This window comes from Nipponia nippon, unplaced genomic scaffold, assembly GCF_047370975.1.
Source record: "Nipponia nippon isolate SJK-2023a ecotype South Korea unplaced genomic scaffold, ASM4737097v1 scaffold_5, whole genome shotgun sequence".
In the NCBI taxonomy this organism is placed as follows: domain Eukaryota; kingdom Metazoa; phylum Chordata; class Aves; order Pelecaniformes; family Threskiornithidae; genus Nipponia; species Nipponia nippon.
In genome coordinates, this window is record NW_028262369.1 from 52878160 (window position 1) to 52903815 (window position 25656).

Below are 25656 nucleotides of genomic sequence, written 5' to 3' on the forward strand. Positions count from 1 at the left end.
CCCGCCGTGTCCCGCCGCGGCCGCCGTCGCCGCGCATGCGCGGCCGCCGTCGTGAGGCGCGGGAAGGCGGTGCTGCCCGCCGCTAGGCCGGCGCCGGGAGGAGCGGGCGGGCCGCGGCCCGGCCGGTGCCCGTCCCCGTCCGTCCCCCCCCCTCAGCTCCTCCGGCCGGAGCCATGGGGGACGTGAAGAACTACCTGTACGCCTGGTGCGGGAGGAGGAGGGTGACGCCGGCCTACGAGATCCGCGCCGCCGGCGGCGGCCGCAGCCGGCAGACCTTCCTCTGCGAGGTGCGGACCCTGCCGCCTGGCCGGCGCCCCCGGGGAGGGCCAGGGGTCGGGGGCCTGCCGGGGCTCCGGGGTCGGCCGGGCCCTCGGCGGGAGGGCGCTGGAAGCCGGGGGCGAAGGGAGCGCCTGGGGGGCCGAGGCGGCGGGAGGCCCGGCCGTGCGGCGGACAAAGCGTCCGGGCTCCTTGTGCGCCGAGCGGGTCTGCGGGAGGAAAGCGGCCTGGGGCAAGGCTCTTGCGATAAAAAGGAGCCGGTTTCCCTAAGGGCGATGTGTGCGTTCACACCGCGCCTGTGACCCTTCTGGCTGTTAAAATTGCCGGCCAGGGGGACTGTGTGTCCCCTTCGCAAAAACTCGGATCATCTGCGGAACTTGAATTGAGATGTACCGAAGGATTCCCGCGGGGCTGGCGGCTGGTCCGTGTGCTGTTATGATGTTGCGCTGTTCCCGCTCCAGGCGCGGTGGGTGCGCCAGCAGGGCGCTCTGAATTCAGCTGGGCTCTGAGAAGGAGCTGACGCTAAGCGCAAGGCCGCGTGCGGAACGGGCCAGTTTGTAAGCGACGCCGTAGGTCTGCACTAAACACCTTGAATTTGTCGTTATACCCTTCCTTCCCGGTTCATCTTCCCCACCGATAACGAAACTGAGAAGCACAGTGATATTAAGCCAATTTTCTCGGTATTGTAACCGAGACTGAGCATTGCTCGGATGAAGTGGTTGTAGGGACAGTTACATTGTTGAACCATTCTCTGTTTTGTATGTTGATGCCCCGTGAGCATCTGTAGAAACTTAACGGGTGAACGGATCGATCTCACTAAAACATTCTCTTTTACTGATTTTCACAGTCTGGTATGATGGTTGTGAATCCAGTACGGTTACTGTTTGGTTGGTGATACCGTTGTCCTGGTGGACTGATACTCGGTGCTGAAAGTGGAAGCTTGTTCTTTGGAACCTGTTAAGCAGAATACTAACAAAGTATGTTGTTTGATGAGAAAATGGGTATTGGCTTCCAATGTGATTCCGCACCGAAGGACAAATGCAGTCTAGCATTAGTAATATTGTGCAAAACTCTGGTTTGGGCTAGCTGGAATGTTATACGCAAGTCTGCATACTTTTTTTTTTAAGAACAACTAGCTACAGTAAAAAGCTGTTTACATGGTCAGCAGAGTGAAGAGTGGAAATCAGAAATGCTTAAGTGGTCTATCCAAGTGAAGCTGAAATGAAATGGAGTTGCTGACTGTAAATGTGAAAAAAAGAAAATAACTTCAAGATGAGGGGCAGCGGTTGCAGAAAAGCGTGTGTAAAAAGTCTGGTTAGTCTGAATTTTGAATACGTTTCCCGTGATTGAGTTTTGCAGCAGCCTGTCAGGCAAGCTAGCGGGATAAAAAGTTGCTCTTCTAAAGCTTGTCTCTATGAAATACATTGCATCTTGCTAGCTGTAATAACATGGAGCTACGCTAGAGGACACACAGGCTCACTCCTCTCCTTGTTGTCTGAGGGTTTGGGATTAAGGTTGAGGAAAGTGAACCTGGGCAGAGTTTGCTGCTGTGTGTTGGTAGTATCCCTTCCTACACGGATTCGTTTTCTTCAACAAGGTTTTGGGAGACACTCATGCTGTCTGAGAATGGACTGTGAGTGTTTTCTTTAAGAGGTATAAAGTACACATTCAAAACCTACAGAAGTATATGTATATGTATAATGATATGTAACAATACTTAGTAATAATATTTCTCATGTACTTACTAGCAAATGATATTTGGTGTTTCAGTATTATTTGTTTTCAAGACACTTTCACTTGTGCGTGCCACAGATCTGTATCTTTATTTGCAGGTTCGAGTGGAAGGCTTTAACTACATTGGCATGGGCAATTCCACTAACAAGAAAGATGCACAGAGCAACGCTGCTCGAGACTTTGTCAATTACTTGGTTCGGGTGAATGAAATGAAGAGAGAAGAAATTCCTGCTTTTGGAGTAAGCTGCTCTTTCTCCTTACCCAAGGCTAATCTTTAATTGCAGTGCTGTGCATCTGGTTGCATTTCATCCCTGGAGTTCAGCCTGGCACCCGTGTGCAGTGAAGACGACTGAAAGTGTGGGACTTCCACTTGCAGTGCTGGGAAGCTGGAATATATACAGTGAATGTTGTAGGCTGATCTGGTAAAAACAGCTGCGTGTTCGTCTGTATAACTGATGAGGCTGGAGAGAATTCAGAGTCCCTGTAAAGTGCAGCCTGATGTGAATACTGAATATTGTGCTGAATACTTACACCTGACACTGGGAATTGTTTTAAATGCATGCTATGATATATAATACTATGTACTTTTTAAAAAAAAAAATCACGTCTCAAACCAGACATTGAAAACTTGGCTTTTTTTAAACAGTGAATGCTTTCTGCCTTACCTCCGATGTGTAATAGGATCACTGCTTTTTATGATGTTTTATGAACCATGCAAGCATCAGCAATGACTATCACATAAAAGCTGAGGAGGAAGGTTACTCTATCTTTAGAGCAATTTTAGAGAACAGTAAATAAAGCACGAAGCTACACGTTACACATTGGAAGAGTCTTTTTCTAGTGCCTCATTAAGGATATATCTGTACAAGATACTTAGTTTGATCAGTGGAGGCAGTGTCCCTGCCTCCTTAGCCTAGGTGAAGCCTTATGGTGACAGGACCTGTATTGTTTCTGATGTATCAGTTAGTTTCATGGCAATGCAGCGTGTTGCATGGCTAGATCCTAAAAAGGGACAGCGTGTTCTGTATCTGGAATAAATCAGAGGCGGTGTGATCAGTTAGTTAAACATACAGATCTCAAAGTGGGAAGAATTCAAATTGTAATGATTAACCATAATTTTGTCATTTCCTAAGGGTATTAATGTTTTCTTACAGCATTTTTTTTTGTGTGTTCATAAAGTATATTTGAGTTCCCTCGGATATATGATAAGGACTGTACCTGTTATTTTATCCTGGGTGCTAAAAGAGTTGATTTTATAATTGCTGAACTTCAGTAAGTCAGGGCTACTTGTTGTTTGGAAATCTTGTTATAGAACACCCACAAAACGCCAAATATTCAGCAATTGTATTCCTTTCAGTTTTTAAAAGGGTGTTACTATTGGGGGTTACTGCTGGGGGTAACTATTGCACAATGATGCATGATCTCCTTAAACTGCCTGGACAGTTTTCTAGCTAAAGAGTAAAAAGACTTATTCTGTACAAACATGCTGATCTCTTTCCTAGCCAGCAGCTGCTGATACCCCTGATGGACATGAAGCAGCTAGAGATGTTACTGGTTCCAGTTCTACTTTGGGTGGGCCTCTTCCTCCGCATTTGATTATAGAGGCTGAAACAGGTAAGACTGTGAAAACTGTAATTTACATGTATGTGCATGTAATATATGCGTATAGATTTGGGTGGTTTTTGTTTGTTTTTTTTTTTTTCCCAAATAGCATAATTCTGCAGGCGGAAGACAGAAGTCATTGTAGTTTTGAGGCAGAGGTGTCAATGACTGCATGAGATCTGAGGGACTGGCCATGTCCTGTTGAGATTGCCAGGCAGTACCTCTCCATTGCTAAGAACATGTTTTGGGAGAGTTATTTTGCTTTTGTTTTTTTTCCCCACGTGATAGGCAATGGCCCAGGTGCAGCATCTGGAAACTGTGGCAATCATGGAGCTCAGTGGGATCGGGGTGCAAATTTGAAAGATTACTATTCAAAGAGAGAGGAGCAAGAAGTGCAGGCAGTAAGTCATTCTTTGTAATTCTCCTTTACTTTCATTCTTAAATAGGTATTTTTCACTCCCTTCCATTTGTTATTAGCATTTATAATCAAGCTTGCAGTTTTTGTTTGATATTTTGCTGTTGGTTTTAAGTTAAGCTGCAGATTTACCTGCTGACATTTAACAATGGTAGCTTGTTTAAGTGAAGAACAAAATAAATCACTCTGGAGACTGTGAATATCCGATTGTTTGTGTAGACGTTTTGTTGGGAAAATAAGGAAATTTTAGCATTTTCTGTAATGTCATAATTATTTTATAGCATCTAGACAAGTTATTTCAAAGACTTGTTGTAAGAATGTTTAAAACTGAAATCTATTAGAAACCAGTAAATTGTACCTTTTTTTTTCAATATTAGACCTCGGAGTCAGAAGTGGACTTAAATGCCGACCTTCACGGGTGTTGGACCTTGGAAAATGCCAAGGCACGTCTGAACCAGTTTTTCCAAAAGGAGAAGATTCAGGAAGAATATAAATACACCGAAATGGGGCCTGATCACAACAGGTTTGGTAGTTTTATTCACCTTCTGCATATGAAGGGTTAGAAATATTTTTGGTGACAGTGGCTAATCACACTGATTTGTAGGGCTTAATAGTGCCATTTGAGAAAGCCGTGTTCTTTACTAGGACCAACAACATCCCTAAATCTTGAAATGGGGGTGATGAACCTTGGTGCCGAGATCTGAGTGACTCTGAAGAAATTTCTGTCTAATGTTTTTCATGGGTGTGCAGCTCTGTGCCCTGGCTAACTGTTGAGGTGTCAGTTTGGGTGGAAAGAGTGCTCAATTGCTTGTGGTAATTGTGTGACTGTAGTTGCCTTTGTACATTTTGAGTAAATCTTAAATATGCTTACATTTGCTTATGTAGAAATGTGCTTTAAGGATGTTTTATTTATATTTTTATTATCATTAACTTTTTTGGCAGCAGAATCTTCTACTGGAAAAATTAGTTTGGCAGGATGTTCCCAAAGGAGCTTTGAGCATCTTAAATTTCAGTTGAAACCAGTTGGGTATTACTTTTTATTGACTTTCTGCCCATTCCATCAGAAAATTTACATGTGCTTCTCCCAAATGAAAATAACACGTAACAGATTGTGCATAAAGAATGGATGGTTTTGATTTTTTACCTCTGTTTGGAATAGTCTTTACAAATCATCACAACTTCAGGACATTGTATTATTTCTTGTGAAATATAATTATGTTTTGTGGTCAGAAACAATGGCATGCTGCTGCTGCTGGATTCTTGTTGGGTTTGGGGGTTTTTTTGCATATTATAAATTTGTTTTCTGTAAGTTATTTTTCTTAGAAAGACAAGTGAATTTTCTTATTACAGTCTTCCATGAGAGCCTCACTTGCAGGAGCTCTGGTATTCTTTTGTTGTTAAGTCTTACAAGCATTTAGAACATCTAAAATATGTCTTGGTGTCAGAAAGTTCTAAATTCTCATTTAAAACCTGTCTTCAAGTCACTTAATCTCCATTTATGTTTCCAAGGAAGGATATTTCTTTCCCTTAAATGAGTAATGTAAAAAATTCGTTTGTACAGTACTAGGAATTTTAAATATGCTTGTTGCAGATGTAGTTCTTGAGCACTTCTTTTAGTCTGTAACTTGCAGATTACTTGTGCAGCTCATTTTGTTATGCCTTCTGCAGGTAAAAGCATTAAACCCCATGTATTTAAATGCATATAATCTTGAGCAGAATGAGATGGCCATAGATGACAGTATGTTTCTCAGCCCACTTACTGTTCTTCCGGACAGCATTTCAGAATTTTGTATTTACTACATCCAGGAAAGCTTGCGTGAATTGCCCTGGATGGAATGGCAGAAGGGGGAACTAACTATCTGCTGCAATGGATTGGATAGGCATGAAACAATCCTAATGTCTTCTAGTGTTCATTGAGAGAGGGCAAACTATTTGATTTAATCCTTTTGGTATGTATAACAGGAAAGGAATAATTTCAGATGTTTGTGGAGTTTTGAGGACAGTAATATAGTTTGGGGTTTTTTGTAAGAAATAGCAGTTGCCATATATCTTACCAATCTGATTTTTTTTTTAAAGTAATGGTCTTCATAACAGAAATGTCAGCCTTGCTCTCAGAGGTTTTTAAAGGAGAAATGTATTTTTGTTGTCAATTAATCATAGTCACATGTTATAAGAACGTAGTAATAGCTGGAAAATTTGAATTCAGAAATTTGGTTTTAATTATGACAGGAGGGTATAAATTGTAAATATAAACATGGCCCTCCTAATACACAAAGTGTGAACCAAATATTAAGGGATGGGATGTGGCTTTTGTCTTTTGGGATTCCATTGGTAGTGTGGGATGCCTTTGCCTCCTTGTGTTCCTGCTGAAGATGGTGGCAGTGAGCGACACCAAAGATCTGTGTGTGTTCACACACGGGCTGCTGAGGCTGTACTAAACAATCACATGGGATTCTGCTGCAAACTGATTTCTGGTTTCTCCTCCCCTTAGGTGGAGGAGAATGAGATTGAATGCTGACTATAGGCCTGGCTGAGAAACATACTGTCATCGGTGCCTTAGTTGGCTGTTGTGTCCCTGAAAGCCAGTGGCCTTTGACCCATGAAGCCACTGTGCCTGCAGGTCAGTTCACTGGTAGTACAGGAAGGAGTTCTAACTTGAAATTTAAATCCATCACTTAACCTTTTTTTGTTTGTTTGTTTACAGCAAGAAATGAAGGACACAGATGCAAGGCTCTGCCTGCAGCTGTGGAAGTACCAAGGCATAGTTTTCAAAGAGGATCTCAGTCTGATAAAGCCCAGTCATACATCTTGAATCATTTGCCAGTTTAAATCCTGTCTTATAAGAAATTGGCTTTCATTTTTAATCTGTGCAAATATATGGTTAGATTTGTGATTCCTAAAAATGTGGATCTTGGTTTCCATCATACTCTGTTGATGTATGTCTTTCTCATTTTTTTAAGCCTAAATTAATATACCAGTTGACCTTTAAATTAATTCGTTATGTGCCTACTAGGCAAACTTACATTTGCTGCACAGAGTTACTTTTGACTATATGCTGTTCCCAGAGTATGGCAATAAGGGCTTCATGAAAGTGCAAGTATTCTTCTGTGCAGATATGTTTAATGGTCTTTGACAACATGACCTGGTTTCGTTTTGTCTGTGCTCTGATCTGGCCAAATGTGTGGCAAAAACCAGGGTAGCTGTATTAAGTGTTGCATCTGAGTTAATAAACCTGGGCTACTAGTAGGTTACATGAATATAATGTGGGTACAGTTAATGGTACGGTGGGATGCATGTTAATGTTACATTAACATGCTATCTGCTTTATAACTGTTGCCTTAAACTTAGACAGCTCAGAGCGTATTTCCTAATAATGTGGCTTTAAATTTCAATGCTGAATGGTGGCATTTGCAGGACTCTTCTTAACTGATCTACTGGTTCTATTGATGGCAAGTCTGTTACCTACTAACTTGGGGTTAAAGGGACTAAAAGCAGTAACATTTTACCTTGGCCACTGATGAGTTGGGAGTCTCTGACTGAGGACACAGAGATCTTTGCCTAGAAAAATTAGAAAGAGTGGCTATTTTTGCAGTGTCAGCTATTGATAATTGCACCTTTGTGTTCTTTCTTTCTCTTACAGGAGCTTTATTGCAGAAATGAACATTTATGTGAAGCAGCTGGGCAGAAGTAAGTGTTCCTATTTATTTTTTTTCACCTTAGCAGGAGATGGGTGTTAGTACAGAGGAATAGGTCACACTTGTGGGTAGAGACTTTTATAGTTACGTGTTGGAGCCACTTCCAGAGGTGACGATTCATGTTTGTTTCTTGACGTGAAATATTTTTTCTCTGTGCTGTGCTTGTTGTGTTCTACTGCTTGTCCATTACATGCTTCCACGAGTCTTTTTTCTCACGACAAAGAAATGTTTGTGAGATGCGGTAGGTTTTGTTTGTCTTAATTCCTTCTTCTTCACATATCTGAGAAATGCAGGTGTCTAATATGTTCCCAGCAATGGGCCAGCATGTCCATACCATACCCATTTACGTAGAGCTTGCTGTGAAATTTGTACAATGTTGCTGGGTGGTATAGGATAATTGTACTTCCTTAGATGCTGAAGGCAGAAAAAACTTCACAGGATTTCCCCGGGAAGTCCATAAGTATCTTTACACAGGTAGTGTGAGTCAGCTGATGAAGGGCCCTGGTTGGATTTTATGTTGGAACTCTGGATTTATCAAGATTTGAGATTCTTTCCCTGAAACCTGGCCTGTGTGGACAATCACAAAGCCCATCTCAGAGTAGTATCTTCTGTGGAAGCCGTTTGACTCATCAGCTACTACAGCTCTGAACTTTTTGTGCCGCAGGGATTTTCAGTCGTGAGCATGGATCAAACAAAAAGCTGGCAGCACAGTCCTGTGCCCTTTCCTTGGTTAGACAGCTCTACCATCTTGGTGTCATAGAACCTTATTCTGGACAGACAAAGAAAAAAGAAGAATTGGTGAGTTTCGTAGAAGGGTCAGAAATTGTTGCTTTCATTTTAATTATGCGCGAGCACTCTCTTATAAAGATGAGTGAGTTAGAGTTTGCTCTCAATATTTGACAGCTTACGAGTTAATAACAATTCTGATTCTTTAGACCAGCAACTGTTTCTGTTCTGGCCAGTGATTTGGATCAGAAACAGAACTTGGTGTGTGTGTGAATGGAGCAGTAAACTAGTTTTACAGCATATTAAATGAAATAGGATTTGTAACAAATGCTTTTTTCAGTATCAGTTTTCTAGAAGCTTAAAGATTTGTGTTTATGCTATGTACAATTCTCAGCTATTTTGTTTCATTCTCTGGCACATTAGCATTTTTTGGTATATGGTTACAAGTTTGGGAATGTCTTCCTCTGAAATTAAACTCAGATATTTAAAAATATTCTGCGGATTCTTGTTAGATGAAAAGTTGGCAAAATGTTTCGAGAAGGTGAATTTTGAAGTGATGGTACTCTTTGGCCTTGTTTCCCTAGGAGCTATTTGATGGTTCAGTGTACTCTCTGGTAGCCTGCAGTTCTGGCTTCCATTGTCTGTCTTTTTGTGTATATCAACATGTAGTTTTTAAACATTTAATAGGTGGAACCCTTTGAGGTGTCGCTGTCTTCTGACTTAGAAAATCGGCTGCAAAACATTGTACGGGAACTGTCTCTGGAGATTGTGCCTTTGGTGAGTGTGTGCTTCAGATGCTCCAGTATTTAACGTCAGGCCTGCTTGTTTAATACTTTTATCTTTCTTTGCCCACTTTGCTTTTGGATTTATAGCCTGAAGATCCCAGTAATCCAGTTCTGATTAATGTTGGAAAGTTGGCCCATTTTGAACCATCTCAGAGACAATGTCATATGGGAGTTGTTCCATGGTCACCACCTCATTCCAACTGGAACCCTTGGACTAGCTGCAATATTGATGAGGGTCCTCTGGCAAATGTAAGATAGCTTAAATAATTGATTTGTTGTTTGTTTTCCCCATGCTTCCCGAACTTTTAAATGCTTTTTTCCCCCAGGATTTAAAGTATGAGCTATTCCAAAGGAGAAAACAGTCCACTGATAAAATTTCTTCCCTTCTTGACCTGGAGGAAGGGAGTCTTTTCATTGGTAGGAGTTCTTTGTATTTACTTCATGTTTTGTTAGGTTCTTGAGCAGCAGTGTCTTGGATGTCCCAATTCTTTGCTTTGTTTCACTTTTTGCCTGCTATTGTGCAGCCCATACAAAGTTCTAATTGAAATTACAAGGTAAGCGTAAGGGCATGTCATTTATAATTCGCTAGCCTCTCTTTCCCATATTTCCATGCTAGGACTTTCTTTTCTGGGAGGAGAAAATGCTCCAAGCCGGTGCCACTATACAATCAGCCTGCTTGCTTTTTTTGTCATTTCTAGTCCCTTTCACCACAGAACAAATGAAAAGCAGCAATGTAGCATGATAAAATGACGAAGAAGGGAAGAAATACTATGTTGCCAAGTTCAGAGGCATAATTTGGCCACTGATATAACCTGGTCAGAAAAGACTCTCAGGGCAGGAACTTCAGTTTCCTACAACAGGGAAACAGAATACTTATGACCAAAATAGTGATTTCATACTACTTTCGACTGCAGGTTTTTTTCCATAAATGACATTAATTTAACATTGATCGTTATGTATTGATTTAAAAAATATGGAACTGATGTAAATTTGAGTGTTGCTGCTTAAAACACATAATATATTTACGGACATTGCAAATTGAGCTGGCTTCAAATCTCATTACGATTTTTATATGCTAGTCATGGTACAGCTAACATTTTCAGTAAAACCAATTAGCCTTTTGGTAACAAATCTTAATTTTTTTAGAATTCTTTCTTAGTTGAAATACAAGAGTTTCCTGATAAATTTCCCTCTCTGCTCACTTTTCCCTTTTCAGCTGCTGTTCTGTGGGTGGTTACGTGCTTACATTATCTCATTCCGTGCATTAAAAACTCCTGTCTGAATGTTCATCTAAGTATCTCATTGGCTTACTGCTGAATAGAGTGTGTTTCTCAAGCAGTTAAAGTATTTAAATTTAAACACTTGTTCTTTTTCAGTATATTGGATCTTTCTGAGAAACTTCTTTGAGGATGGCCATTTAATTTTGACACACTGGAATGAGCGAAATAGAATAACTCATAGGCATAACCGATTTCAGGGAGTTATGTAGGAAATGATCCTTTACTGATATTTGGAATCATTATGTTGTTGTGACTGATTTTATATTGAAGTTATGATATAGGTAAGCAGAGGGGTCAAAAAGCCTCTGAAAAATGTCTTGTCTTTACAGCTCACTCCAGAGCAAATAAGCATGGATTTGAAAAGTGATTTCATGTACTGTTTGGAGCACAATCAAGAATTACAAAGGGTAAGTGCACTTCGTGTAACATGGCGTGCTTGTGCTAGTCTTTTTCTTTTCCAAAAGAGGTTGAACGTATCATGCAAAGTGTGTAAGACTGGATTTCAGTAGTAACATGCGCCAAGTTTTCAGAAGTACTGAATGTTATGCTGGGATGGATATGGGGATGCGTTGCATTGTGTAGAAGAAATCATAGTTTGTATTTTCTCCTTAAGCAGTTTTTCCTTTCTGTAAGCGAAACCTGTGTAGAAGAGTGAGACAAAGTATGGATATGGAAGAACAGGTTGATTTTTGGAGATTTTTGGAAATATGCTGGATTTTTTTCCAGATCCAACAAGAGAGAGAGACTTTACCAGTGAAGAATTTTGAAAGTGAAATTCTGGATGCAATCCGTCACAATTCTGTTGTTGTAATTCGTGGTGCCACTGGTTGTGGCAAAACCACACAAGTGCCACAGTACATCCTGGATGAATACATCAAAACCAACAGAGCTGCAGAGTGCAACATAGTAGTGACACAGGTGAGGAATATGTTACAAATACAACCACTCAAGTTTTGTGATCGGATACTAGAAATCACCTATTAGGATGTGTTGAGAAATCTGATTATCATTACAGGACGTTGTTCGTAAAAGTATCTCCTCAGTACTACATGTAGGAGAAACCTCAGCATCACGTGTATTTGCATTTGGAGAGTTATTCTTTCATGTATCTACAATAGGGATAACCTGGCTTGTACCTTGCCCAGGTGAAAACTTTTTGGCAGACGAAGGGGAAACGATTTGGCAAATGGCAGCTGGTAGCTCCCGTATATCCTTATATCCCTCCTCTGTAATTGTATGTGCACAATTGACCATTTCAGAAGAAAAAAGCCTGCTGTTACAGGTATTACCATTTAATGACTACTCTATAAAGAAATCTTAGGACAGGACACCTATAGCTTTTACAATTTACTTTCTTGGTTTCGATGGTGTTCTGATAAACTTACAAAACTTCTTCATTAAGTTAGAGAAAACTCTTTCATCCCTCAGCCTCGGAGGATTAGTGCAGTTTCTGTAGCAGAACGTGTGTCATATGAGAGAGGAGAAGAACCTGGGCAAAGCTGTGGATACAGCGTGCGATTTGAATCGGTGCTTCCTCGGCCGCATGCCAGTGTGATGTTCTGCACTGTAGGTCTGTATTGTTCTGTTTATGGTTGGAGCTTACTAATTATGGGTCTGAATTCTTTGAGTTAGCAGCAAAAGTAGAAACATGGTTACATGAAAATTTTTAGAAAATCTGTTTAAAAGATTAACATTTCTTTTTGATAGAATAAGCTTGCTGACATACTGTTGTGCAGAAAAAGGTTAAAATTGTTGTTCAGAAATATGATAATACAGGTCTAGTACCATGCAGAAATAATCTCCTGAAGAGATAAAATTGCCATATATTGATTGTCCTTAAAAGACAGATGGGGAAGCAGTGTTGGGTGGGAAAGAAGAAAGAGTCTTTCTAGTAGTAGTACTTTATACCCTCCCCATCACTTGTAGAAATGAAAGCACGGCAATTAGAGATGGGGCTGTAAAAGATGCTGGGCAGCTTGCACACTTCCTGATTTTTAAATCAGTGCAACTGTTCTTGATGAAATGAGGCGGGGTCGGGGGCAGGGGGAAGACTGAGCTGTTACCTACATGAACATTTAACTACTATGTCTGTTTAAGGTGTTCTTCTGAGAAAGGTGGAGGCTGGGATCCGTGGCATTAGTCATGTTATTGTCGATGAGATCCATGAGAGAGACATTAATGTGAGTTAGCTGGTGATTATGACCCTATTTCTCTCTGTGCTTCTGTTCTGTTTAACTTTTGCATGTGTTCTTGTGTAATAGTAAACTGCATTTTACTAATGGCCATATATGTGAGTTTTCCATCTTCGATAAGATTTTTAGAAATTCTTCTCTTAATTACTCCTTACCTAATTAAAAGAGCAAGGACTTGTGCTTACTTGCTGCTCTGTCTCTTTTGCCTGTTAGGATCTCCTTCTATGTCCTGGTCCTCTGGAAAATAGAACGCCATAGTACAAGCACTTCTTGTCCAAATGTGGGAGCATGTTGAATGTCAGTTTTATTTTGGAGCGCTTTTTCTACTGACAATGTTGTGTTACTGTAATGGAACACCAGTGGTATTTACAGAAGCTGCCATCTTGGTAGTGACACATTTCAATTTGGTTTTGACACAAAGGAAAATGCAACAAGTTGAAAATAGAATTGGGGAAGGGATTGTATGTAACTTAAGAAATGGGAAACATTTTCTGTCTCCTTGATTCTTCTGTATAGTTTTCAGCTTTGCCACACCAAGAGTGAGAGAAACTGCTAAGTTCTGACATGCTATTTAAGCTTGTTTTGACAGAATTTGGAGAGTCATTTAGATGGAATTGCAATGCAGATTTTTCTGATCTCTTAATCTGTTTTATTAATGGTGTAAAATATAAGCTTTCAAATTTTGAATGAGACTGGAATTTTATCTGTTGAACTAAGGGCCCAGCTAACTGCATGGCAAAACTGAATAAACGTCATGTTTAAATAGAACTATAAAACTTTGCATACAATTGGACTGAGTCATTCCTATTTATTTTCTGAACTATGGCTATTTTATAGGTAAACCAAATTTAAAAAGACCTTAGGTTGTAATGTATTGTTAGGAAGGAAGCAAACTGTTTTTGAATTTTTTTCTTTAGTTTGTTTCATTCTGATAAAGGAATAACTCTTCTTTACACTGGAAGTCCTAAAATTCACTTAGCCCAGGAATTGCAGTATTTGCAAAATAAAGCACTGACAACTGTTTCTGGTTATAGAATATTGTTGTGATAATTGTTACTTCTCTTGCCCAGCAAAGCTCCTGCTCAATAAATGTATATGTCTGTGTAATTCTTTCTGGTCTCTTGGGAAGATGTTGCTTCTTATGGATAGGAAATTAATGATGCTTTTATTCTCTTTATATGCAGACTGACTTTCTCTTGGTGGTGCTGAGAGATGTAGTTCAGGCATATCCTGAAATCAGGGTTATCCTCATGTCTGCCACCATCGATACTAGTATGTTTTGTGAATACTTCTTCAATTGTCCTGTCGTTGAGGTCTTTGGTAGAACCTACCCTGTCCAAGGTAAATTGTTGATTGAACTTTCAGGAACTGCTTTAGTTTTGAATTTATCAGTCATATGCTTTAAGATTATGGGTACAGCAAGATACACATTTCTTTTGGATTGTCATGTCTTACAGATGTGGCTTACCCTGGGCAAAGAAGTCAGTAACACTGAATCATTTTACAGCACCGTTTGGTTTAAAAACAAAACCAAACAAGGAAACAGTACCACCCCCCAAAAAAACCCAACAAACAAACCCCACAACAGAAAACCCCACCACCCTAAAATGCTACCACTTGGGGTAGTTTCCACTGGAGAATGAGACAGTAATAGTCAAGCTGTGGTGTTACAGATCAGTTAGTTGTCTGTGATCTTGGGAATAATGGAAATAGCTTTAGATGAGTCAGTATTAAAAACAAACAAACAAACAAACCAGTAAAAAATTATGTGGAAGTATATTGAATAGAGGAATAATCATTGGAATAGTGTGGGAATAATTCTCATACCCTAGCTGCCAGTCAAGGAGTTTTCTCTAATCTTGGCTTCATACTCTGAAACATCAGGATTATACCAGGAGAATCTTGAGAGATGACAAAAATAATTGTGTTCCCTTATGCACGCTTCTAGTGGTCAGTCTTGATAACCAACACGTGTCTGTCCTTGCAGATTATTTTCTGGAAGATTGCATTCAAATGACTCAGTTTGTTCCGCCGCCGAAGGAAAAGAAGAAGAAAGAGAAGGATGAAGAAAGTGGTGAAGATGATGATGTATGTTTGACTTTTTAATATGAAAAAATAAACAAGTGCCAGTTAGGACTCTAGCTCAAGTGTAATTCATTCGGCATTGTTGAACTTAAACATTTTTACCAGCTGTCGTATTTTTAATATCTGAGGTTGCTGTTAACTTCAGAAATAGAATTTAATTTTCTCATTGCCCTTGGAAACTGAAGAATTTCTTTTTTTTGCTGAAGCTAAAATTCTGAGGTTTTGTCAGCCTGCTTCTCTTTAAAGATAGAACTGAAATGCTTTTAAAAGTGAAAACATTGGTGACCTTGGAATAAAAAATAAATACAGAAATATGAGCTTGGTGATGCCTTTTAAGGGTGAAAATTTAGATTCTCTCCCTTCTTCTCTTGCAGTTGTTATTGTTAGTGCTTACATATATTGTCAAGAAACTATGACTTTCATGATAGTGAAAGCTTTTAATTTGTAGATCTGAAACTGCCATTTAGGTCAGTTATTTGATATTTTAAAAAATTATAAGTTTTTCTTGAGAGAAGCATTTTCTTCTCCTCCTTATGATGTTATCCCTGTTCATCTGAATGGAAGTTAAATTAGTTTGATAGCTTCCTGTTGCAAATTACAATTCCATTCCTGTTGAATTACAATTCCATTCTTGTATTAGAAAGCTGGGGAAGCAGGACTTGAACTGCTTATTGTGAGTCATTCTGTGAGCTGTGCCTGAGATGTTCTTCCCTATCCACACATCTCATTTTCCTGTTTGCCTGGCCAGCTAGGCTCCACCGGCTGAATAAATTAATTTATGTGATTTCTTTTGTGGTTTGTTTTTTTTTTGTTTTGTTTTTTTGTTGTTTTGGGTTTTTTTGTAGGCCAATTGCAACCTTATTTGCAGTGATGAATATGGCCCAGAAACAAAGCACTCCATGGCTCAGCTGAATGAGAAAGAAACTTCTTTTGAACTCATTGAAGCCCTGCTAATCTATATCAAGACCTTGAATGTCCCTGGAGCTGTACTTGTTTTCTTGCCTGGCTGGAACTTGATATATACAATGCAGAAGCACCTAGAAATGAATCCACGCTTTGGTACAAGCAACTGTGTTCTATTATATTTCATCTCCTTTTCCAAAGGAAACTACTGACTGTATAAAGATGCGGGTTAGCTGAGTGGGAACAGGATTGATTTGATGTGAGAGCGAATGGGTAGAAATTATAATGTTGTGCAAAGAACAAATGAGTTTTACACAGTTATAGTTACTGGCCTTCTTGTATTCATGTTGTAGGAGGACGCCAGTATAGAATTTTACCTCTGCATTCACAAATTCCTCTGGAGGAACAACGTCGAGTGTTTGATCCTGTGCCTCCTGGAGTAACGAAAGTATGAGAGCCTTCTCTTTGTGGAGTGTAACACGCTTTTTTCTGTTGTGCTTTTGTGGAATGTATTGCTTCCTTTTCTTCCTTTTTTAGTAGGGGTTATGTAGTTTGTCTTGCAGTAGTTAATGTAGTTTATCTTGCAGTCCATCCTTAACTTTCTCAGACCAAATATATTTCAATATGCATTTCCTGTTTTTATAGGTTATTTTATCTACCAGCATTGCAGAGACTAGCATTACCATCAATGATGTGGTCTATGTTATAGACTCCTGCAAGTGAGTTCATGAAGTAGCTTTTTGTTTTGTAAATCCTATCCTTTAGAATGCAAAAAAGGTTTTCCGCACACACAGAACTGCCTTGTGTTCCCATAGGCACAGAGCTGAATTTGAGGACTCTAACTCACTCAAGACAAATTTGCATTGTCTTTAGCCGTTCAAAACAGTTACAAACCACACTGGCATTTCAGTGGGCTGGTTTTGGTCAGCTGCATTCATGCTGGCACTATTCATGTGAGGTGTCACTGGGTCTACATGCGTATTTGAAGTATGTCATCTGCCAAATGAATATTACAAACACCCAGTGTATAGCTGATGGAAAATAGGAAGATTTTTGTAGTCTGATCCTGTCTTGCTATGCATGTTCTCTGAGCAAATTACACATAGGGATCTCTTTAATTGCATGAGAATTTTAAGCTTTTGAGACAGCTGTGAAGACTTCATTCTGTGTATAGCTTGGGGCACTGCTTTTTATAAAGAGTATGATACTTTAGCTTCCAGATGGATGGCTAACTAGCCAAAGCTTAGCTAGTCAAACAGGGGTGGTTTGCTTCTTAAAAGCAGTGTGGCTGCAAGGAATGCAATAAGAACTGATTTGGCCGGACTTAAGATGAAGAACATCTGATCTTAAGGTTTTTTTTTTTCTGTAACAGACAAAAAGTGAAGCTGTTCACTGCTCATAATAACATGACAAACTATGCCACAGTCTGGGCATCAAAAACTAATTTGGAGCAGCGTAAAGGAAGAGCTGGACGTGTGCGTGCCGGATTTTGTTTCCATTTGTGCAGCAGAGCTCGCTTTGAAAGGTGAGGCTGCGCTCTTTAGAAATAAAATAACCTCAGAGACTTCTCCCAGAACTGTTGTATGCTACGTCTGATCAAACTGGGGAAATAATTTCAGAAAGGACAGAGAGGAGATGCGTGAAGTCGGTTCACACTGGAATTCTTGGATATCTCGGTTCTTTTGCTTAAAAAAAAATTACGTATGTATATATGCTTTTACCTGTAGTATGAGGTGGACAAATAGTTCATGATTTTATTATTGAGAGCTTCACTGCAACCTGTAGAACCTCTGAGGAGAAAAATTAGTACGGCTTGGAAATTGAGGCAAGGCAGAAAAGGGCTTTGGAATGAGGATAAGGCTCTAGTCTGCCTTCAAACATTGCAGGCCCCTGGCATCTTCATATAACAGGCAATTTTGTCGTGAAAGTGGTAAAAAGCAGGGAAGACAGATGTTACTTTTCCCTCCAGCCCCATTCTGTGGCCCGGAAGCCCCTTCATGCTGCTGAACTGCTGCTCTAGCACCTTCCCTGCTGCTGAAACTTTTGACCTCTTCTATCTGCCAAGCTGTTTCTCAGTTACCAGAGCCATGGAAATCTTTTTGCTGGTCGCAGAAGTCTACACAGCTGTTACACTCAGTGTTTGATCTCTCTCATGAAAATTTCAGTGTCCCTTTCTCACATAGCTGTAAAAGCATAGCTGTGTTTGATGCTCAGCTTTTTGTAACCTCTGAAAGCATCGGTTGATCAAAAACTTTCCTTAAATTGCTCAAATTTATTTACACCTGCTGTCTAGTACAGTGGAGTGATTTTAATTAAGAATTTTTGACAGTGAACTGATTTTAGGCTACTGAAGTAATCATGGGACTTCATGACTTTAAGGTTACCTTCCTTCAAAGAATATAAACCCAAAATGTACTAGCTCCATGGTGCCGAAATCTGGTGCCAGCTGAATCTGGATATCTGTTCAAGGTGTTTTGAAACCTTTTCTAGCTGTCTCTTGCTCAGTGCAGTCATTCCTAGGAGTTCATATTTCAACCAGCAAGCTAAAGGATCAGTAACGATACTGTGCTAAAGACTTAAGGGCTTTATCTGTTTCCATCAGGTCTTGTTCCTACCAGAAAAACACCTTTGGAAAGCATCCAGCAAAAATAGTTACTCTTCTTAGTGATCAAAGCAGAAATGTGCAGGAGGAGTTGGGTGGTTTGGAGTTGACAGAAGGACAAGTAGAGAAGTGCTTGTATCTAAGGCAGGCTGAAAGCAGGTTGTCTGTCTTAGGAATGGAAGACCTTCCTTAGCAATGTAGGAGATGATTGTAAGGCAGCAAGTGTGGGGCTGGACACAGCTATGCTGCGAATCGGGCTTCAGCCATGCTAGAAACCACACCGGGTAGTGGTGGTGTGAGGGCTATACCTTCTGTGCATTTCCGTTGTAAATTTACCCTGAGATGAGAATTGAGAAGCACAGAAGATAAATACTGGTACAAGAGCCTAAGTTACAGGAGCACAATGAGAGTTGATGGGTTGGCTGGGAGGCGGTATTTGCTTTGGAGGGCGGTAGTTTATGCTGATGGAATGACCCATGATGGTGATCAAAGCCTGTGTTCAGAAAAACATGGGCTTTTTTGTTCTCTTCTCATTCCAGACTTCAAACTCACATGACACCCGAAATGTTTCGAACACCACTTCACGAAATTGCTTTGAGCATCAAATTGTTGCGACTGGGAGGAATTGGTCAATTTTTGGCCAAAGCAATAGAGCCGCCACCTTTGGATGCAGTGATTGAAGCAGAGCGCACACTAAGAGGTATCGTTGTTTGTCCACAAGCTTGTATGTTAATGAAGCTGACTCCAAGTGATTTCCCATGTATAATGGTCACTTAAAAACTGCTTTAACATCTCTGGTTAGATTGTTTGTGTAGTAGCATGCTGTCTGAAACAGCAAGGTGTTTCCTGGATGCATCGTGTGGGTGGCAGTGTCTTTTGCAGCTGAAGAAATACTTGAATTCCCAAGTGGAGTGTCATTCCTTTAAGAAACTTGAGCCTTCAAACTTAAGGCTTGTTTTGTTATTTTTCCAGTAACTTATGCTAGCTTCCAGCTTCCTGTTTTCCAGCTGTGGCACTGCTGTGTATGACAGACTCAGTCCAGTGCCTAAGCCATTTACAAAGCTACTATAAAAGTACTGAAAAAGAGAGGTTAGTAGTTTATTGTATAATTACCACTTTGTACAGTTTGCTGGCCCAAGACCTCAGTATTCTGTCAAGTAATTAAATCTCCAGTTTATGAATATGCAAGCATCAGTATCTTCCTAAAACAGGAGAAACTGAGGTGGGGGTTAAGCCATCTCCCCAGTTTCTTCAAGGAACTAGCTAGAATATGAGTAAAATGAAGCAGGGAGGAACCCTAAATTTATGCTTTGGATTTAAAGCAGTGATCTCGAACCTCAGCATGCTTTGCAAATGTGACTAAATAAGCATTTCTTAAAATTTCTATGAACTGAAATATCTGATTGTTGATTTTATGAAAAAAACGTGTGACGAGCCTACGTTGCTTGTGTACAGAAGGGAGACCAGAATGAAAAACACAGCTAGGGATATGTATTCAAGTTTAATGACTTTCTGATCTAAAAATTGTTAGTGCTTTTCTTACACTGCAGGTAAGAAATGCAAAGCCAGGGGAAAAGGCCGGTGTTTTCAGCTTTAACACCAAAGAGACGTTTTCTGCATCTGCATCCATTTCCTGGATGACCTGTCATTTTTCAGTGCATGTATGCTACTAGTATGTGTTTAGGATGGCGAGACATGCTATTCTTCAAAATATTCTTTAGGCTTTTGAGTTCATTAAATACCAAGAAAAATGGATTCGATAGTGGCTGAGGAGTCCTTTATTTGTTCGGTTTCCCATTTAATTGCTGAGGCTACAAAGCTTTTTTTTTTAAATGTATAGCTTTTATTTATACTGAAGTTTCCCAAAGTAGTCTGTAAATAGAGTACATGAACTATAAGTTTGTATTTTTCATTTATATCTTGAAAGGGTTTTTAAAGATCACACTTTTATTGCTTTTCTTTGTCATGAAAACGTAAAAAGAGTTTTATGAAGTAGATTTTAATGGTTATGGCCAAATGGCTAGAAAGATAAGCAGACTCATGAGACACTTGTTTGACTTTATTATTGACAATGGCTTGATAGCTTTGAGGATGAGCTCAGGTGATAATTTTTAGGTAATGGAAGGAGAGAAAGACAGGCAAAGCCTCATGGAAGAGAGAGTTTCTGGTGTTTTCTTTTTGATGGAGGGTTCTGTGATTTGGCCATTGCAATGAAGACTCTACAGTTGGCTGTGATAGGGCTGCTTTGATTTTCATGAGGCAGAAATTAGGTTAGATTAATTAGATCAAATATAGGGACTTGAAAAAGTTTAATAGTGTAATAGTGGTTTGTACAGAAGCGAGCTAAAAAGAAATAGAAAAATAAGTTTGTGAATTAAATAGTAATTATTTTAATTGTGGAAGAGGTAGTAAAACATCTGTAAAGCTAAAGTAAAATTTGTTTATTTGACCGCAGACCAGTTTTGAAAATCAGATTGGCAATATTTTAAACAACATTAAATATAGGTGGGCGTTCTATTTAAACACCATTATTAAAATTCTGAATATCTTATCTAAGGATTTCTGGGATTAGCTAACTGTCTTTGATAATAAGACATCTTGTTTCAGAGCTTGATGCCCTGGATTCCAATGATGAGTTGACACCTCTTGGAAGAATCCTAGCCAAACTTCCCATTGAACCTCGTCTTGGCAAGATGATGATAATGGGCTGTATTTTTTAGTAAGTTTTGTAGTCTCTAGTCTCAGTGGTCTTTTTTTCTTGTTTCTCTTGAGTTCCTGAGCCTCTAGACATGCACGCTACAAGAGGAAAAAACAATACATCTAGATGAGCAATAAATGCTACAGCTGGGGATAGGAAACTGAATATTCATGAGAGCAGAGGATAAATAACTTCTAGTAAAAGGAATAAAGTAGTCATGAAGTTCAGAGTAGTGGAAAGGGACCAGTATAGGCTGAATATTTATGAATTAAGAGTGGGACTCTACATGCTTAAGTATGGCAGTGAGCTAGAGGTGGGGAGATGTGAAATTTGAGACCTAGTTAAGAAGAAAAATGAATCCACACATTTTGCTTCAACAGAAATAAAGAACTGTTGTTTGTAATTGTGATGGCTGTAGGGTCCTTTCCAGCAGAAGAAGGTGGTGAAAAGAACTGTGTATGGATGAGGGAAGGGGAGGGAAGATAGAAAAAGGACTTGTGAACAGGTGCTGTTGTGAAAGGTTAGCTGCTGGAACTGGAGCTGATTTAACATCCACTTCCTGGGATGTGTTTCTATGAAGTCTGGTATACAAGGGCCAAATTACTAAGGTTTCTAACCTCAAGCCGTAAGTTTTTACTCGGATCAACGGCCTGTAGTAGCTGCTGGCAGCAATACTGTGAATAAACCCAATCCTGATACCTTTTGTGGTTTCTTTCAGTGTGGGAGATGCTATTTGTACCATCTCTGCAGCCACCTGTTTCCCTGAACCTTTCATCAGTGAAGGCAAACGGCTGGGTTATGTCCACAGGAATTTTGCTGGGAACAGGTTTTCAGATCATGTTGCTTTGCTCTCTGTCTTTCAAGCCTGGGACGATGCAAGGTATATTGTCTTGGCACACAATTTGATGAGAGGCTGTGCGTAACACGGAGCGAGCAGTTTTGTGACCAGACTAGATATGTCAATGGATGCTATGACTGTCCCACTTTTCCTTTTCTTGCACAGGCTTCTAATTCACTTTGTTTGTTTTTTAGAATGGGTGGTGAAGAAGCAGAAAAAAGATTTTGTGAACACAAAAGACTCAGCATGGCTACTCTTAGAATGACTTGGGAAGCAAAAGTCCAGCTGAAAGATATACTTATTAATTCTGGCTTCCCTGAAGGTGATTCTACTTGGACATAATAATTTAATGATTGCATTTTTCATTCTGAGTTGAGAAATAAATAAACAAGATAATCTATGATGAATACAGAAGCACAGAGGCCTATAGTGGGTTTGCCATAAAGCTGTCCTGCTTTTACAGCTGTGGTCAGATGAAATTTTAATGCTGTCTCATTCTCTCGTAGTTGTCTAAACCAGAGAAGTTGTGATGGCTGTGGTGCAACACAGGGAGATTTCAGAGGCTGAGATTAGGGCTGCAGGATTAAAAATCTATTAAACAACTGTCCTTAGAGAATTACTTCCCTGATTTTCTTTCTTCTTCACTTGTTGCGTCTCCAAAATGTGCTGTGCTTCCCCGTTCTTTTTCATTAGCCTTAGGGACTCTGTGTGATCTAAACAGTGTGCTATGCGCCCTATGATTTTCTGGATTTGTGCTGCAGGAGGGATGTGCAGTAGTGTGGCATATTATTCAGTTTTCTAAAGAAAAAAAAAAATTCTTAAAGTTGACCAGGTTCTGAATTTGCCTAATGTTCCTGAGGAGCTTGCTCAGTTAAATGGCATGGCTGGCTGGATTCAGCAAATGTTCATCCTCCCTCCTTTTTTTTCTTTTTTTTTTTTAAATTCCTTTATTTTTTTTTCTCCTCATGCTGCAAGGATCGTTGCTGCATTTGTCCTTAACTTTATTTCTGGGCAAGATGACCTGAAAACAAGCCACCAGAGACTCTGGGGAGGTTTGTAACAAATAAACTAATGAAAACATCCATTCTGACCTCCCCCAAAAGATCTGTCTCCAAAACAAATTACAGGAAACACACTGTGGTACAGCACATTCTGGGCAAACCCCTCTCTCCTTGTTTTTTAAGAGCTTGGGAGAGAAAAATATCTCTTTGCAGTAGTATTTTTCAGCTTTTTGCTCTCCATGAATAAATTGAAAATTGAATGTAGAACTGAAATGCTTTGAGTGCAGAGGTCATTTGAGAACAGATGCATATCTACCAGTTGATTGAATCAGAAAATGCATTGATCCGGGATCCTAAACAACTCTGCTGTGCTGTCCTACATGACCCGTGGATGCAAGCCAGTCTTCTGTTCTCTGTCAACAGAATGTTTGATGACTCAACCGTTTAACAACACTGGACCAGATAATAATCTGGATGTTGTAATCTCCCTGCTTGCTTTTGGGGTCTACCCCAATGTCTGCTACCACAAGGAGAAGAGGAAAATTCTTACCACTGAGGGGCACAACGCACTCATCCACAAGTCATCTGTCAACTGCCCATTCAGCAGCCAGGACATCAAGTATCCATCGCCTTTTTTTGTCTTTGGAGAAAAGGTAAAAGCTTCAAATTTACTCTTGTTCACATGCCCCCAAGTTGTCTAAGAGGCTCTTTTTGGTAAAGAAGCCATAAGAAAAAAAACTACACCGTGCAATATTTAGCTTGGTTTGGGGGTGGGGGGGTGGGTGTTGTTGGGTTTTTCCCCCCGCCCTCCAGAAAGTGAACCTTATGTGGTCGTGGTGTCACTCAGCCTTCCAGTAACTTCCAGTCAACCAAATTCAGTAGAAGCAGAGCTGCACAGAAACTTCCTGTGAGTTTTGTGAAAACAGCCAGGTCGTAGAGAAAGATCTAAATTATTATCTTTAAGAGATTGCTTTAGGAGCTCTTCCATACTTACTAGGCACTAGAGAATTTTTGCCCTTATCACTTCTGCTACTTATGAATCCAGAGAGAAAACAGGAACATGTAATATGGCAGCAGGGTGCTCCCTTTCTGGCATATAGGTAGTTTGTCATCTCCCGAGGACAACTCCCATTTCCCAAGCAACTCACAAAAACCCTGAGATGCTTTCCCCAGGGTCCCCATGACCTTTTCCTCCATCCCATTAATTTTGTGTACTCGGCACATACTGTATGTGTACACTTAAACCCCTGTGTGCTCTCATGTGCTCCAGTGATGGCCATCATGAATGCAACTGCTCCTGCTCACCCTTCTTTCAAGGAGCAAATGAAGGCAGTGCCTTTGTGTAGGACGTAGCTGTGAGACAGTCCTCGGGCTGCCAGCCTGCTTGGGCTGCCTGTGCACAGCTACTCCAGCGCAGCGATGGGGAGGCCCTGATGCACTCTGTCGCCTGGTGTTGAAACCAGCTGTGCACAACACCGGAGTTCCTTCAGCCTGGGAAGTGCTGTAAAGATGTTTTGGAGAATAAGCATTGAATTGGCAAGGCCTCTTGCTGTAAGGAGCGCCTCTTAAGATCTTATAGCAGAGGGGACGCTGTATGGGTTTCTTTTTTGTCGCGCTGTCTACACCAGTTAGTTCAGAATTACAGTTTATGCTGATTTTTATATCCTCAATCCTTTTTGCTGACGTGCAACATTTTAGTAATGGCAAATAATCAACTTCATTGGTAATAAATGGAATTTTGACTCCTTTGGGCACTGGCTTGACGCTCGGGACTTCCACATACGTAGTTCAGAGCTGTGGTGAGGCTTCGCCTGTTCTTCACCCTTTATGACAGGATGCCAAGTGGGTCAGACCTTTGATCTGCCTCGACCATCTCTGTGAAGTGAGCTCACCTAAAAACACCAAAAGACTTTTGAACTCAAAAAGCTATTCTTTATTAAATCAAAGTACGCATGGGAAACTAAGAGTGACTAAGATGGTGGTGTAAGAGTGGCTAAGAGAGCACCTGGGTGAGACTGGGGTGAAGGAAGGATTCATATGCAGCTCTCTCCCTACCCAGTATGTACTTGCTAAAAGAAAGTTTCTCTCTGAGGTCTGGTTGTCTGTTTCCTGCTGCACTTGGCAGTCTCTCTCTGACCTGCAAGTTCAACACTCCTCACTGTGGCCATTTTTTGGCCACAATTTCCAGCTTCTGGCAGCTTCTCTCTTTTGAGTATGTGTGATATCTTCCAGGCAGAAGCAAATCTTCTCCCTGAGGACAAGCAAGTACAACGAATCCTGCCCATCACGCTCCATCGTGCTCCTGTGTGAAAGAAAAGGGGAGAGAGGCAGCTGTCAGGGTGGGAGGCTGAAACCCTAAGTACCGCTCTTCAGTTCCTCTTTAAAATGAAGGGCAATAGCCCATGCAGTCAGTGCTGTTATCTCTGGCTCAGGTCAGATGGCTTGTTATTGCCCAAGTGCTCACTTCAAGTACAAGCTGAAGGTCTGTAGAATGACAAAGCAGGCTGGTTGCACGGACGTGTAGCAGCTTCCAAATTTGGATGTGTAGGACCCTACTAAAGAAGCTATGAGCTTTTCATCACAGCCCCAGCAATGCAAAAGGTGGGAAGATAATTCAGCTATACCTTGGTCATTTTTATGTTGGCCAAGCTTGAGATGGCTCTTGCAAAATGTCAGCTGCATAATTGCAGACATGCAGTCATGGAAAAATTCATACTTTTAAATGGCAGGTAGTTTTGGGTTTTTTTTTTTTACACCAGCCAGTGCTGAATCCCTGTAAACGTCTGCCTAGCATTCAATTTTGTATGTGTGTGTGCTCCTGTAA

General features: G+C 40.4%; 1 protein-coding gene across 7 annotated transcripts in view; it reads left to right on the plus strand.

Annotated features, from left to right (window-relative positions):
• Positions 1–59: 59 nt before the first annotated feature.
• DHX9 (DExH-box helicase 9) overlaps positions 60–25656 on the plus strand; it is a 28846-nt gene continuing 3249 nt past the window's right edge. For 5 of the 7 annotated variants that reach the window (XR_015698877.1, XM_087732515.1, XM_087732516.1 and 2 more), the window contains exons 1-24: positions 60–287; positions 2109–2249; positions 3513–3624; positions 3901–4013; positions 4405–4550; positions 7668–7714; positions 8387–8520; positions 9136–9225; positions 9321–9482; positions 10843–10920; positions 11240–11431; positions 11942–12083; positions 12611–12693; positions 13890–14046; positions 14693–14793; positions 15636–15849; positions 16047–16141; positions 16339–16412; positions 17066–17218; positions 18835–18995; positions 20903–21014; positions 21712–21873; positions 22026–22153; positions 23256–23485. Coding sequence is in view for 5 of the 7 variants with exons in the window: in XM_087732515.1 (XP_087588641.1) it covers positions 174–287; positions 2109–2249; positions 3513–3624; positions 3901–4013; positions 4405–4550; positions 7668–7714; positions 8387–8520; positions 9136–9225; positions 9321–9482; positions 10843–10920; positions 11240–11431; positions 11942–12083; positions 12611–12693; positions 13890–14046; positions 14693–14793; positions 15636–15849; positions 16047–16141; positions 16339–16412; positions 17066–17218; positions 18835–18995; positions 20903–21014; positions 21712–21873; positions 22026–22153; positions 23256–23485 (3141 nt within the window). In the remaining 2 variants the exon portion in view is untranslated. Of the gene's footprint in view, positions 288–2108; positions 2250–3512; positions 3625–3900; positions 4014–4404; positions 4551–6533; positions 6648–7667; positions 7715–8386; positions 8521–9135; positions 9226–9320; positions 9483–10842; positions 10921–11239; positions 11432–11941; positions 12084–12610; positions 12694–13889; positions 14047–14692; positions 14794–15635; positions 15850–16046; positions 16142–16338; positions 16413–17065; positions 17219–18834; positions 18996–20902; positions 21015–21711; positions 21874–22025; positions 22154–23255; positions 23486–25064; positions 25434–25656 lie in introns of those variants that run through there. The other 2 variants (XR_015698878.1, XM_087732518.1) reach the window with 2 other exon arrangements.